The sequence below is a fragment of the Lissotriton helveticus genome, chromosome 11 (genome assembly GCF_964261635.1).
Source record: "Lissotriton helveticus chromosome 11, aLisHel1.1, whole genome shotgun sequence".
In the NCBI taxonomy this organism is placed as follows: Eukaryota; Metazoa; Chordata; class Amphibia; order Caudata; family Salamandridae; genus Lissotriton; species Lissotriton helveticus.
The window spans coordinates 1,155,763,410-1,155,778,858 of record NC_136072.1 but is presented as its reverse complement, the minus strand read 5'-3'; the positions used below and the strand labels follow the sequence as shown (position 1 = coordinate 1,155,778,858).

General features: G+C 49.1%; 1 protein-coding gene across 2 annotated transcripts in view; it reads right to left on the bottom strand.

The window, feature by feature from the left end:
- Positions 1 to 15,449, bottom strand: part of HIRA (histone cell cycle regulator) — a 383,198-nt gene that overhangs the window by 93,240 nt on the left and 274,509 nt on the right. The window contains exons 15-16 of one of the 2 annotated variants that reach the window (XM_078667954.1): positions 11,365 to 11,547; positions 8,163 to 8,361 (exon numbers count right to left, since the gene is read on the bottom strand). In XM_078667954.1, the coding sequence (XP_078524080.1) occupies positions 8,163 to 8,361; positions 11,365 to 11,547 (382 nt within the window). The remainder of the gene's footprint in view (positions 1 to 8,162; positions 8,362 to 11,364; positions 11,548 to 15,449) is intronic. The other variant, XM_078667955.1, reaches the window with a different exon arrangement.

The following is a 15,449-nucleotide window of genomic DNA, read 5'->3' as shown; positions in this document are numbered from 1 at the left end:
TGATGACACCCTTAAGCATTGGTAAAATGGCAGTAGACCATTGTGTGTTATCAAAAGTGTCTAGTAGGAAATCTTCCTCCACTGCATTGGTGTGTAAGTCCACCCCATGATATTGTGCAGCTCTTTGGACTAGTAGGTTAAACCATATAGTGTGCTCTGGTGGGGAAGGTCTGGAATGGTATACATCATCTTGTGGGACGTAAGGCACATCAAGGGTGTTGTAATCATCCCATGGATTAGGTGACTAAGGGGGACTATTGGTGCCTGCTTGGTCGTGTGCACCCCCACCTATGTAGTCAGAATCTGTGTCTACATCATCATCTGGATTAGTAGATGGTGTAGGTGAATGATGTGGTGGAGGAACAATATGGGGAGGTGGTGGAGAAGGGACCCTTAATATAGAGGTTGCAATGTCCTTCTTCTTTGGAGGGGGAGGAAGTGCTGGCGCCTCAAGTGGTCTCTTCTTGGAGCGGAGAGTCAATTGTCCGGTTTTAGGATCCTTTACAAGAGTTCTCTGATTGGGATACGGTGTAAAAAGTTCTTCTGAGTGGGGCAAATCCTTCGGCGTCGAAGTTTTCGGCTCCATAGGTTTTTTCGGCACAGAGTCGGTAGCTGGTGTTGAGTCTTTTGGCTTAGGAGTGTGCCCTTTTGCAATGTCTTTTACCGGAACCTGTTTTTTCGGTTCCGGGTGTTTTTTCGGCTCCGACTCGTGTGAATCTGGCGCTTTGGGCGTTTTTTTACTCGACTGAGTGCGGTTTCGGCATCGATGAGCCGCTGCCAGTCTTCGGCGTCGTGTGCTTAGGTGTCGGAGCAACAGTCGGTGTAGTAGAGGAAGATGGCTTCTTCTTCGGTGTCGGTATAGGATTGGCACCGGGAATAGGCTGGCTCGAGCCTGAGCCGCCTGAAGGCTTAGTGGGCTTCTTTGCCGGGCCCGAAGGCGGGGCGTGGGAAGCAGTGTCTCGGTATGCACCCGGGCCCGAAGGTGAGGATGTGACCGAAGCCTTTTTTTAGGGTGTCGAGGAAGGGTTGGGGTCGACGGTCTTACTTACGACCCTTTGAGCTGGAGTGATGTCCTCGACGTCGGAGTCTTCGGCATCGGAGGATCCGATACTCTCTTCGGCGTGCTGGTGTTCTGGCACGTCGACGCCCTCTTCGAAGATGTCGTCGGGGATCGAAGCTGACGAGCGAGCCATAGTTCTCCTAGCTCGTCAGTCCCGAATGGTTTTCTTGGAGTGGAATGAGGCACACGCCTAACAGTCTTTGGCCTCGTGCTCCGGTGAAAGGCAAAGGTTGCACACCTCATTTGGGTCGGTGTGGGGAAACTTCGACCCACATTGAGGACATTTCTTGAATGGCGTTCTTTCCATGAGCCAGAAAGCAAGGCCTAGGTAGGCCCGAAGGCCTTCGCCGACGACCGGAATCGAAGACTTCGAAGTGGTAGAGAATCGCGTCGATGTAGCGCGATCAAAACAATACCGTCGAACTGGGTGAGGATTGCGCGCCGAAGGATAATCAGTTGCAAACTGGAGCGCAGGAAACACATCCGAGCCCGATGGCGGAAAAAAACAATCTGGGGATGAGCCGATGCCCATGCGCAATGTGGTCCTAAGGAGGAGTCACCTATTTCGTGACTTCCAAAGAACTTTCAGGACAACAACAAACTGCAAACAACCGGGCCCAACACTAGATGGCGATCTATGCACAGTGTGCAATCTGCAGCTCATATGCCTCGAACATAGTGTTATCGGTTTTAGGGTAAGTACTTCAGTAGCGGAAGTTGAGGTTTAGTGGGTAGACTCAGGGGTCACCCAGGGTCAGAGATGTACTCTTGTTACACCCTCAGCAGCACTAGTGTGGCCGGGTGAAGAGTGCTGAGGCCCAAAGTTATCCAACGGGAGATAGGGGGCCACCGGTTGGTGGCTGCTGACAAGCACTTGGTTGTGGGAGCAAAGCTCCTGGACTTTAGCTCAGGGCAAATGGGGAAGCAAAGTAGCACCAAAGGTGCACCCTCAGCGGCACTAGGGCGGCAGGGTGCTGTTTCGACATCGGGCGCCCTGTTGTTTAGAATGAGGAACCTCCGGTTTGCAAAGGCACTGCAGGCTGGGGGACAAAGGTCTTCTGGGTGCAACCACCACTTCAGGAGGTAAGTTGGGATGTTGGGGTTTGATTAGGCACCATCGGTTTGGCCACCCAAGGCTATGGTGCAGCGGGTACAGGGGTGCCTTTTAGGGTCGGATTGTCTTACCAGCTCCTGGTTGCGGTTGGGAGGATTTAGGCTGCAGGCGTTGGCTGGAGGTTTGAGGCAGGTCAGGGGTCACCGGTTCTCGGGTCAGGATTGCCGGGGGACCTCCTTGTGGTGTTTGCCCACTCCAGCTCTGGCCATGGACGGCTGGTGCAGAGTGGTGCAGATTTGCGGTGTCCAACCGGAGCCAGAAGTTGGAGATGAACAAATCCGGTGTTCACTGGAGACATAGTCTTTGTGGTTGAAGGCAGGCAGGTCCTCCGGGGTTTTCAAGGTTGCTTGCTGCAGGACACACTGGGATTTCACAGGAGCAGGTTCGAGGTGGAGACAGGTCGGTAGGGCTGCGGCCAAGTAAGTGGCCGTCTTCCTCTTGTCAGCTTTGGCACAGCTGTTCGGTCCTCCCTCTTTTCTTGTAGTTTCTTCTGGTCTGAGGAAGCAAGCTTCAGGGGTGCCCCTAAATACTAGATTTAGTGGTGTTACAGGTAGGTAAAAAGGTTGGGACCAACGGGTCCCTTCCCTGGGGCGGGTACACCCTCTATTATGCCACCTTCCAGTGGGAGGGGGGCATAAGCCGTTCCCTGCTTGCTGAGTTCCCCCATCTACAAGATGGGGGGGACTGAGAGTTGTGCTTCACCTCACCTCCCCCACCTGAGGGGTGGAGTTGGCAGAGGTGCGCACCCTTCTCTCCTCACTTGTTTTTCCCACAGGTTCTCCCGCCCAAAGTGGTGGTCAGAACCAGTGGAGACCAGTTCCTGAAAGCAGCAAGTGGCCTGGGGAAGCTCACAAAGGTGACAATGCTTTGAAGCTTCCCCTTTGTCTACCCCCCCCCCCAATCCTGGGGGAGGAGGCTTGGCAGCTCGTCCCTGGATGTGCATTGTTTCAGGCCCCCAAGAGCAGCTGTGTTGGACTTGGCCTTTTCCCCCTAAATTTTTTGCTTTTGACCCCCTTGTCTAGGATGTCTCCCCCATGGTAATAAACCTGTATAGGCCATATGTGGTAGGAGTTGCCCTGTGTTAAAATGTAATGTTATGTAATGGTGTGAGTACTTGTAAATTTCCCCCCATTTTAGAAATGCACCTGACTACAATGTTCTGTGTTTAAAATGGATGCCAAGGCCATGGGTTTTGCCACCTGACTGCCATAGGTCAGCAGTCTAGTTATTATTACCCAGCCACCCCTAGCTTTTGGAGGGAAAGCCTGGCACCCAGGGCGCTCAACCCCTCCCCTTGAGCCAGTTTAGGCCAGCTTTGCCAACATTCTAGAAGGTTCTGGCACTGCCTGGGAGGAGGGTATAAGTAAGGGGGAGGTGCCACCAGAGAGTCAGTCAGAGCTGGGACAAGAAAGAGAGGGGACCTGCTGCGAGGTGCTACCGCCACATGGGCCTGTGAGCTGGGCCCTGCACCCCTAAAACTCCCCCCTTCTGCTGTCCCCTGTGCCCCTGACAAGGGAGGGCCCCTACCCAGGTCGCTGACGCTGTTTGGACCGGGTACCACGCCAGCACTGCGTGAAGAAGCGCCCAGGAGGTGAGGAGTGTGCCCCTGAGGAGCTGTTGTGGGACTGTCTGCCCCCCTCTGGTGAAGCTCTGGCCCCTTTGGAAGCGCTGGGCTGTGAGGTGCCTATGGTGAAGTGCTGTGGGCTGCTGACTGGCGTAAACTGCAGTATTGCCCCCTAAGCGCTGTGAGTCCAAAGACTGTTGCTGCCTGTGGAGCTGCCTGTGGAGGATTGTGCCCCCGAGGGACTGTGGCATGCTAAAGGACTGTGCCCTGCGATTGGTGTGGCCCCCAAAGTGCTGTAGGCCCTGAGAACTGTGTGGGCCGAGGGAGGAGCTGTGCTCTGTGAAAAGCACCCTTTTTCTGAGGAGAATAGCGCCAGATAAATAATTAATTAAAAGGGAGCCTACCCCTTATTGCCGCCGGTAACACCGCCGAAGCCCGAGGAGTGTTGGCGCTGCCTTGTGCCGGTTGTAAATTGGCGAAAATCACCGCCGCGGCCCGGCGCCGCCTTGGAGGGACCCTCCACCATTGTGGATACCGTTGCGGCGGCCCCCGGTACCAGGAGAGGGCCGCCGAAGTGAAGAAAGGGCCGCGTTAGGCCCTGAGGCCGCCGTCACCAGCATCACGTGACGGAGGCCCGGCCGCGTCATCGGCCCGGCCGCGTCATCGGCCCGCCCCACCACGCCGCGCACGGATTGGCCCGCGCGGCCTTGCCTGAGAGGCCGCGCAGGGATTGGCTGCCGGCCGGCAGCCAGAGAAGAGGAGCAGACTCCAAGCCCCGGGTCCCTGTGAGGGAGGGGGACCCGGGTGAAGCGCCGGTGCGGGGCCCCCGTGGTCGAGGGGGAGCCCCGATTGTGCCTTATCACCGGAGCGTGTGCCCACCACCCGGTGAGTGCCCCCACAGGAGGAGGCCGACGGAAGCCCCGGGCCCCCGTGTGGAAGGGGAGGGGCCCGGGTGAAGCTGAGGAGGCACCGGTGCGGGCCCCCTGTGCTCTGGAGAGAGCCCCGTTTGTGCCTGAAGCCTCACGGAGGCTGCCTGTAAGTCCCAGGCCCCCGTGAGGAAGGAGGGGCCCAGCTGTTGTGAGAGAGGAGGGGGCATCGAGGCACGTGGTCGGTGCCTGCCCCTCCACGGAAAGGAGCCCTGCGGCCTATCAAAGAGTCCCTGAGAGCCGCAGCAGAGGGTCAGAGCCCACAGGAGGAGATTGGGGGGGGGGGGGGGGGGCTCGAGGCACATTGTCGGTGCCTGGCCCCTCCGCAGGGAAGATCCGGCTCTTGTATAGGGAGAGAGTGCCCCGCGTGTTCCCTGCGCCAGCCTTGAGGAAAAGGAGTACCAGGAGGCGAAAGAGGAGCCCCGAGTAGCTCTGTGAGTGGGGCCTTATTCAGACTGTGTGAGGGGGTGGAGAGGGCAACGGGGCACTGGGTCGGTGTCCGCCCCCCCCCCCCATAACTTGGGATATTAGAGACCTTGGGATGGAGCACAAAGTGTTAGAGGCCCCCCAGTTGGCCCTGCTTGGATGGTAAACTTACCCTGAACTGGACAACAGCCTCAAGAGTGAACTGGTGTAGGCCGGAGGTCAATGCTGTGCCCCTGGGTCCCCCAAGGAATTATTAAAGCCCCAAGAGCCAGGGCCAGGACTTAGGTTAATGCTGGGTTGAGGTTCAGGCCGATGGTTTCGCGCCCAGTGTGTTTATGGCCTAGTGTTAATGCCCCTGTTAATGGAAGGCACCCCCCATGCGTTATTCGCCTGAGGAGACCTTTAGGGTTGCCCTATTGAAATGTTTATTCCAGCACAGTGACCAGGTGATAAAAAATGTTTGATTGGTTGTGACCAGTTATTACCGTTACTGATGCCAATGTATATTGATGTGTCACGCATTGGTTGTGACCAGTTATTACCGTTACTGATGCCAATGTATATTGATGTGTCACGCCTGCTAGGTGATCCTACGCTGATTCCAGGCAGTTATACAAATAAGGTTGCGGGCCCCTGCGGATGTTATTTACCTGCCTAAGTGAGCCTAATGTACGCACTGGTGAGGTGCGCAATGTGTTGGATGCCCAGGGTATTGCTCAGGAATAATGCGCCAGTGTTGATATGCTCATGGTTAAATGCCTAATGTCACAGCGTAATGTGTATGCCTAAGGTTCAATTGCATACAAGGGGCCCACTACCCTGATGAGATGGTCATCTCCCTGGCCTAAGGTGATGAGACCGATATCTAATGTTGATGTGCCCTTTTACTGCAGGTGTCCTGCCCCTGTGCTAGCCTGACGTGTCATTCCAGGCCCCTGGTTATATCCCATGTTAATGAGCAAGCATTGCTGATTTATTAAAGGTGTTCCTGTCTGTTGGGATTTACTGTGATGCCATGAAGTTTTCCTTTACAGGGGTCGGGTTGGAGTTATACTGCTAAGGATGAGAGCCTGAGTTGGCCCCGCCATAGTGACCCCAGGTTTAATGACAAATTTAATCACCTTCTTTATTTCAGCCATGGACTTACAGACTCAGCCCTTACTTCCCATGTAAATAATCCCCACCCTGATACACTTGGCTCTGGTGCCAGTTGGCGCCGTGTTGTGATACCACTGTTTATGCATTTTTGCCTTGCAGGTTGGAGATATACTAAACGACTTACTCATTTTCCAACTCAAACTGGTGTCCTGCCTCTTTTGTGGTGTGCCTGGTGTGTTGTCTGTGGGTACTGCGTGAGTGCTTCACATGTCCTTCGAAGTTTGGCCTGCCTGCTTGCTTCCGTGCTACCCCTCTGGAGATTTGGTAAACCCATTTCTTACAAGTAGGCTCTCAATCCAAGGGGTCTAGAAACATGTCTGGTGGTGGCAGCTGAAAGCAGCCACTCAGCTTGGACACTAGTGGTAGGTTATTTTTCAGGGGTCATCTGTAAGATGCCCTCTGTGTGAATTTTTCATTAAACCTCACACTGGCATCAGTGTGCGTTTAATGTGCTGAGAAATTTGATACTAAACTTCTCAGTTTTCAGAGTAGCCATTATGGTGCTGTGGAGTTCGTAATGACAAACTCCCAGCACCATATACTCTTAACGGCAGCACTGCACTTACAATGTCTAAGAATGGACTTCGACACTGTAGGGGTATAGGGCTCATGCACCTGTACCCTCACCACTGGTATAGTGCACCCACTAGAGAGGTAACTGACCTATACCAGGGCAGAGGGTTGTAGGCATGGCACACAGGGATGTGTACCATGTCGACTCTTCACTTTGTACTTTACCAAAACACACAGCCTGCAAAGGCAGTGTGTGAGTGTGAAGGTACATGACCTCTAAGGGTGGCACAATAAGTGCTGGAACCCTTGGAGGCCTTTGCTAGTCACAGTGCCCTGGGTACCTGTGGTACCACTTACCAGGGGCTGACCTGCGGCAAGAGATGCCAATTGGGCTTAGGCTTCTTTGCATTTTAAAGAAAGAACATAGAACCTGGGTACTTGGATTGCAGGATCCCAGGGCACACTCAGTCAAAGCACATCAGCAAATCAGCAAAAAAGTGGGGGGCAACCATGCAGAAAGAGGGCACTTTCTCACAGAGCTTTTGAGTGTGGACGCTCAGAGTCGCGCTTCGCGTCGGCAGATGGTCGGGGTGAAGTCAAAGAACGCCTATGCTTCTTCGACTTCTTTGTGTGTCTACCTGACCTCTCCAACACTCGGTATGTGATGAAGAGTGCGGCATCTGTGACAGTCCTCGGGACCTTCCTCTTGAACGAGAACGAAGCAGAGCCAGGCCTCCAACATCTTTTGGGACTGTTCTCGCAAAGCATTTGTGTTCATGGCCCGGCACTCGGAGTATGACTTCGGGTCGTGATCGCACTCCAGGCACCAGAGGCACAGGAGATGTCATGGCATCCTATGATATGAGCAGCAGGGCTTGAAGCCGGTCATTCGCTGGTACATCCTCAACGCATCAGGAGTCCATCACTCAAAATAGAAGTTGACAAAAGTCGTAAAAATTCCAGACAAAAAAAAGGCTAAGGGGTAGCTCTCTCTGGATCTTCCCTTAGGCTGGTGCGGAAAAAGAAAGAACTGACATCAGCGTGCATGGGCAGTGTCTCTATAGGTCTTGCGACGTCATCCCAGTGCCCACGACCCAGACAACCGACGTGGAGCTGACTGACGTCACCAACTGACGCACAGATGTATTGCTGTTAAAAAATCTCCACATCCAGACTGATGCCTGGGGGAATTCTAAAGGTAAGGAATCTACAACTAGTAGTCTTCATCAGATCGAAACTTCTTCAGATCTATTGTGAACTGTGCTTTGTATTATAAAACCCATTGTACTTTATTAAACTGTAGAGCGATTTATTTGATGGCGGCAGTGAGAAATGATGGGTTGAAATTACGAGGCAGGTAAACAATGCCTCCCACATTGTGCCACACAGAGCCATCCGCACCTGAACAGAAATGGACAAAGGCACCAGTCTATTGTCTTTCCGTGGCCGGCCTTTTTTCCTCTTCTCCACAGCCTCCGCATCTGCCTCAGACTTGCGTTTGGAAAGTGGTTTCGCAGCAGGGATCTTCTCCTCGCTGTCGCTGCTGCTCTCCACCACATCCCGGGGCTTCGCCTCTTTCAGCGCGCTCTGATCTTTCAATCTGGTATGAGAAGTGCAAAATATATCCAGGTTAGTTAGCGCCATTCAAAGTCTTGCACTAAAGTTCTAGGCATGTCAGTTTATAAACAAGCCCAGTGATCCTATTCCTAATTAAAGGCTCACAAAGAAAAAACAGTGCCATGAAACCCTCCTCTTGGAAATAAAAGGTATTAAAGATTTGTGAACACCAACGAACTGCTCACTCCCAGACAGCATCCAAAGAACTGAGTATATCAAAAATAAGTAAGAAACAACCAATTAACAATATGATAGCAGCTAAATAGTGGTTTATATGCTGCAAGAATTACAATTTGAAGCATGGAACAGCTATGATGCTGGCAAGGAATCACTTGGGGTAGGATGCTGGTGAGGGAAGTTGGAATTATAAGGCATGGACAAACTAGGTTTATGTTTCACATAATTTGCTTAGTATCAAATATGGTATGAACCCTCTTCCCCTAACTTAAGTGCTTAAAAGTCTAGGACGAAAGTGAACTTTAAATTACAAACATATCTATCACTTGTGACAAATCCCACACAAGTTTGGTCTGAAAAAAGCCAATCCTATTCAACCCAGCTTGTTTTTCAGGCCTGCCCTATGTACTAAAAAATGAGAGGGTCCGCTGCTCTGTGATTTTGCTTGACTTTAACAATAGGCCCCAGGGTTAACTGGAAACAAGGTGGATATTAACTCATTGAACCTATGCTTCTTGCGAGGACACTTCTCAATAAAGTCTGGCTCTGTACAAGAAGCAGCATTTGTAGGCCAACCCTGTATACCCCTGGACAGCAAGCTTGAAAACTAGGCGGAAATAAGCTTTGTAAAGTGTGAAAATTCCCAAGATCAAAACCCTATCAACTTATTGATGACTCCACATTAATGGTGTCACTGGTCTTTAGAGTCCTGTGGCTACATTCCATAAAACGGCACAAGGCCACTGTCGATGCTACATCCAATGCAATAGAGATGGTACCATAACAAAAACATTGCGCTCTTCCCAGTGCAGGGATGAATTTGCTCCCATAATTCATTGAGTGTAGCGTTAAAAGATGAACCAGCAGTTTGAATAGCTGGTCCAGGTTTCCATGCATTGGTAAACAGGCACAGTTCTGATGAGCGGTCAGGGATCCACTCACAGTTGGATGCAGGCAAGCAGCGAGGGAGGGCATGCATCTGTGAGACTGCACTGGTGTTCCCTTCCAAGTGGGTGCAAGGTAGCAGTGAGAGAATGTACAAAACGTTATTAACCTTCGGTTAAGATGTTTCTTGTGGATACTATTCACCTGCAGATTACTCACCTCGTAAATTAATACCTACACAACAAACCCAAGTAGGAGGGTCTGCGAATCAGCACAAGCAAGGGTTGTGTTTTACAGACTACAACAAAGGAAAACTCTAGCACAAACTCCAGTGTAGTGTGCCAGCTACAACCAAATCGGAGTCTACCCACTACCAGAGAGGTGTGAAATGTGCACATGGAACGTTGCTCTCCGACTTCCACTGTCGCGCACAGGGGAGAGTTATTTCAACTTTTCAACACCCAGTCTGGCGCCCTGGGGGGGAATAATTCGGTGAGGAATCTGTTGAGTTATCTAACAGACCCATACACAGGAGGGGCCATCCAAGTACCTAAAACCACTTGTGTAATAGCAAAAGGTCTGAGGGTGCAACAACAGGGGCAAACCGATTCTCCCAAACAAGTGGTGATAGAGGTTTCGCCTTCAGGACATAGCTCACTAGAGTCCAACAACCTTTTACAAAACCGAATAGTTATTTTCTTATGGAGACAGAGGTGTTACTGTTCTAACACCCATTGAGTGACTAGGGGCCCATATAATGGTGGTGGTTGAGAATGCCCGCTGAACCCAATGTCTTGATGCGTTCATGCTGAGAAATTGACTTTGGTGTTACAACTTGACTCTGAATTTAACAGGCAATATTCTGGACCCAGATAGGCTAGAACAATGGTTTGAGTGTTTTTTTGGATTAGGATGACCACTCCAGCCGAAAGAACTCGGGCACTCTTTAGGGGGTGTGAAAGCAAACTACCTTTGACCGTCATTTTGCTTGTAGCTGCTTCCAAGTTTCCAAAATGAACAGTACTCAGTTTATCTCCCATGCACGCCCTGAACCAACAGAAAACCCATACATGTCTGGTACCACCACACTCAGGGGACCAAGCAGAAAAAAGATTAGGGTAGTCATGGCTGAGAAATGTTCTTGTGCAAGGGAGCCTGCAGGGAACTACAAAGTATTGAAACCATTTGTTCCTGAAGAGAATTACCATGTTTGGAAACATCATCTTCAGAGTGCTCTACTGGCCAGCCGGTCAGAGCAATGGAGGTCCGGCTTGCACCAACAGATTCTTTAGGCCATACAGAACTAGAAAATATATAGATTTATGCTTTGATCTGCTTAAATATTAATTACATAATTGATTATGCAGTCTACATTATGTAGGAAAACCTACATATATTTGGGATTGCCAGACTCCAGACATTCAGTGGAACATCTCATTGGTTACCGTTCCACCTGTATGCTTGTCCGTTTGAAAAATGCAGCAAAATATTGAGCAATTTTTCACAAAATATCTCTACATTTTTCATTATATATTCGGGCCGCAATCAAATATTGATGCAAGGTTTGCACCAATACATAGCCTGATATGTGCGGAAAAACAACATATAGTTTGTATAAGTGATCAAAGAGACCAAATAGGTACAGGTGGCAGGAAAACATCATGACATTTTGTGCTTTTAAAAGAATCTCTGGCACAGAGGTGTGCAAACACCCAGCAGTGAAAGGGTTAATAAGTGAATTGAATTATTGGGTTTATAAACAGGTAAAAAAAAAGAAAGAAGAGGATAGTCTTCTGAAATTATTGAGCATCGATAAAGTGAATTCTTCTGCTTTTACGCTCTTGATCTTTCAACGTTTGCATGTACTTTAATGCTATATCTATTAAAGAACTAAAACAACTGAATGGCTGTTGGCAGTTCTCACCTGCTCACTGATCCATACCTGTCCATAGCAGCCGGGCTTATGTGAATGATACCAGAAGTCCCTGAGGTGGCTTTAGAGCGCTCCGTGAATCGTGAATCAAGTGCTTTCATCGGCTCAATTTTGGCTGAGGATGTTAAAAGGGAAGATGGTGCAATAGGAACTGTTGCTGAGGTAGTGTTAGTGCTGTAGAAAAACAAAAGCAAGATAGAGGGTGTCACATTGAAAGTAAACATTGAGGGGGATGACATCAAAAACAGTGCTGAACAGATGAGATAAATTATTCTGCCTGATACTTTTAATGAACAAACAGACATCCCAAACACCGCACCACTGGCAAGACAGTCACCACTCATACCTTTTCATTTTTATTTTCACCCTGGTGGTCTTGTGGGCTTCATGCCACCTCACAGGCAGAGTGAGGCATTTACCTAGGATCTGCTCACCCCAGTGCTGGGGGAAGCAGAAAGACCATCAGTCCATCATGGAAAAAAAATAAGAAACAGAATGGAGTTTGGGGCTTGACAGCTTTGGCATTGAGCTCACCCTCCATTTCCAGGCAACCAAGAGTATATCTTGGGCATGTACCCCTTCTTGGCCAGTCAATATGTAAACCTATGCCTAAAGAAATTAAATGAGGATGGCTGCAGTATTCAGGCTCTGGGTTTCAGGGACAGAGAGACTGTCTTTGGCTACAGTGTGGGTGCAGATTGATGGCAGGATAGACTGACTACCCACCAGTTCCTTTGTGTATATTTGCATTGGTGTCAAGTGTGTATATATATATATATTACTTAATCTGGTTATTTCTACATTAATTGCACCTGATTTTGAGTCTAACCGTAAGGTCATGTTGAAGCATTTCACATGGAAAGTAGCTTTTTGCTGGCTATTTCATCAACTGTGAGGGTCTGTGACATTCAAGCTTTATGTTCTATTGAACCCTAACAGTCTTCCACACAATAGAGTTGTATTAAGCACAAGTCCAACCTTTCTACCTATGCAGGATATTAACCATGCACAGCCTTTGGAACGCGCAGAGTAGGATTGGCCTTCGGGTTCGGGGACTCCATCCCTTGGGGCAAAGCATATATATATTAAGGGGAGGCCACGTGGCCCCTCTCCCCGAACTTCAATAGGCCCTGGGGCCCCCAAGGCCACATTTCTATTTTAAAGGGGACATGGCCCAAAAACTTTACCTGAACCTCATTAGGCCCTTGGGAACCCATCCACCAGGGCCTCAAGTATTTTAAAAAGGAGCCCCCCTCACTGCGACCATTTATGCCCTGGTGACCCCAAACCCAGGGCCCCTTTTCAAAGGGAAGGGGGCTGCGTGGCTGGGCTTCCCGGGACAGAGTATGTGAGACGACCTGAAAATGGGGTCCCTGGAGCCATTAATGGCTCAGGGATGGTGGGGCGTGCGATCTCCCTCCCTTTTTGTAATTTTAGTGGCACTGGGGGATGGGAGTCCTGAGAGATCACGGCAAAAATAGCTCACGTTTTTCGCATTTTGTTCGGGGCTGGGCGCTGGTCTCTTTCATTTTCCGCGCATGGAGCCTAGGGAGGGAGGGTATCCTTATTACATTACCATTAGGTCTCACCTACGCGCTGCATAGGAGGACCGTCAGCCGTTTGCTGTATAACTAGCCACTCTGTCAGGTGGCCCCATTACCTTTTGCCATAGTGCATGCTCACACGCCTGTAATGCCCCCCTGGGCAATCATACAGCGTTTTTTGCACTAACTTACAACTTATGGCACCTGGACCACCTCACCGATGTTGCAAAGACTGACCTAGCAAGAAACTCTCTAAAGCATTATGTATATGTTTTGTACTACATGTTTGTATGTCTTTTTTCTTACAGACTACACAGGGTCCTCATAACTGAGGTAAATCCCACAACTTGTGATTTGTTTTTCTTGCACTTATTTTTACACCATTATTCCAATTTTTAACTTTCACGTCCTCTGGTTAGGGTGGGCCTTAGCGCGCAAATCAGTGATGTCATCAGTGATGTCAATTGAGATGTCATCAGTGATGTCATGAGTGATGTCACTGACCATGTCATGAGTGATGTAATATGTGACGTCATCAGCAGTGCATTGCGGGCGCGCGAGTTATAGTTAGCTGAACTAACTATAACGGGGGAATTTCAATGGTTTTATGAGTGAAATGTCCAGCTAACTATAACATGTGTCAATTTTTTCAGTGAATTTCAAAGGTTTTGTAAATGCTACTTCCTAACTATAACGTGTGTAAAACCTACGGTTTTTTCAGTGAATTTGCAAGGTTTTTTAAATGCTAATTCCTAACTATAACATGTGTTAAACCTATGGTTTTTTCAGTGAATTTCAAAGGTTTTTTTAAATGCTATTTCCTAACTATACTGTGTGTTGTACAATTGTGGCCGAATGTGTGCATGATTTCATCTCTCTTGATATACGATGGACGTCGGCTTTTTGATGTACAACAATCCTTTAACCCCTCCCACGCTTATAACGGAACCGTTCCGGCATGCCTGTGCGGCGCAGATTTCGCGCCTGCGCTGACGTTCTGAAGAACGGGCGGGGCCATGACGGAACCGCTCCGTCACCAGCATAGCCCACCCGAGGGCCATGACGGAGCGGTTCCGTCACAAGTACGGGAGCGCCGTGCGGCCGCCCCACCCCCTTAGCGCTGCGGCGGAATTGCTGCAGCAGCGAAGGGCTTAATGAAAGTATGGTGTACTTTTTGTTAAAAATGATAATGAAAAATTAATTATATTCAGGTGTTTCCTTACATAAATAATGGTAATATATATATATTTTTTTTACCACGTGCACGCCCGGGTGCGCGCACCTCGCGATATCTTTTTTTTACAATGTGTTTTTTTTTGCTTGTCAGGGTTACTTAGGGACCCCCTGAGAAGCTCTAGGGGGTCAGGGAGTGTCTACCATGCCTTCTTCCCACGTTTTAAAAATGTTATGTAAATCGAGTTAAACGCTATTTTGAGACGGGGTGCGCGATCGGGTGCGCGCACCCTGCAACTTTTTAGAAAAAAAAATAAAGGTTTTTTTGGGCCTTGGGGGTCCTTAATGGACCTCCTGAGAAAACCTAGGGGGTCAGGGAGTGTCTACCTTGCCTCCTTCTCACGTTTTGAAACTTTCATGTAAATCGGGTAAAACGCTATAAGCGCAGTGCGCGCACCCGAGCGCGCACGTTAAGTCATGTGACACAAAAACAACACTTTTCATCGGTTCATAGTAGTTTCAGTTCTAGAATCTTCAGGAACCCCACCCATTTCCCTTACTATCTGTTTCAGTCTTGTGGAAGAAGGACCCTCTCCAGCTTCACTGCCAAGAACTTGAAATGGCTGCCAGACAAGATTCATCTTCATCAGAATCTGATGACCAACATCGTGTTCCTCATCGGCGAGTCAAAGAATCCTTCATTTGGCAATTTTTTCGCTTTCCAGAGGACCAAAAAAAGGTGAATGTGCCGAAGGTCACATGCAACCTTTGTGACAGAGTTCTTTCAAGGGGAACCCTTCCAAAAAATATTCCTTCTCCATCCATACAATGATTAGGCATGTGAGGCAAGTTCATCCTCCACAGTTTGCGAAGGCATCCACCAGAGACCTGGCCACACAACTGCCACCAGCTGTGGCCAGCACTTCTTTGGCAACACCTCCATCTCCCTCAACTGCCGAACTGGACCTGAGGCCATATTTAAAGAAGGTGCACATGAGGTGCAACAAGTGCTTCGAAATTCTCGTGTACTCAGAACAGAGCCTTGTGCTTGTTGAGAAAGCGCATCATGGAGCATGTGTGCACGAAAAGGCGATAATTTCTTTTTGTTTCAGTTTTTTGTTGTTCCTGTTGAACACTTTTGAAGTTCAGGATTTCAGTTTGCGTTTAAAAAAAAAACCAAAAAAAATATAAAACTTTGAAAAAAATAAAACAAAAAAAAAGTTATTTTCAGAACTAACTCATTTTTCCAAAAGGAGCTCTATTTCTTACGCACTGTGTCATCTTTCTTTTGAATGAATGTGTAGTGTATAAATGACTAACTGAAATGAATGACAAAAATGGAGTAAGGGACTGAGCAAA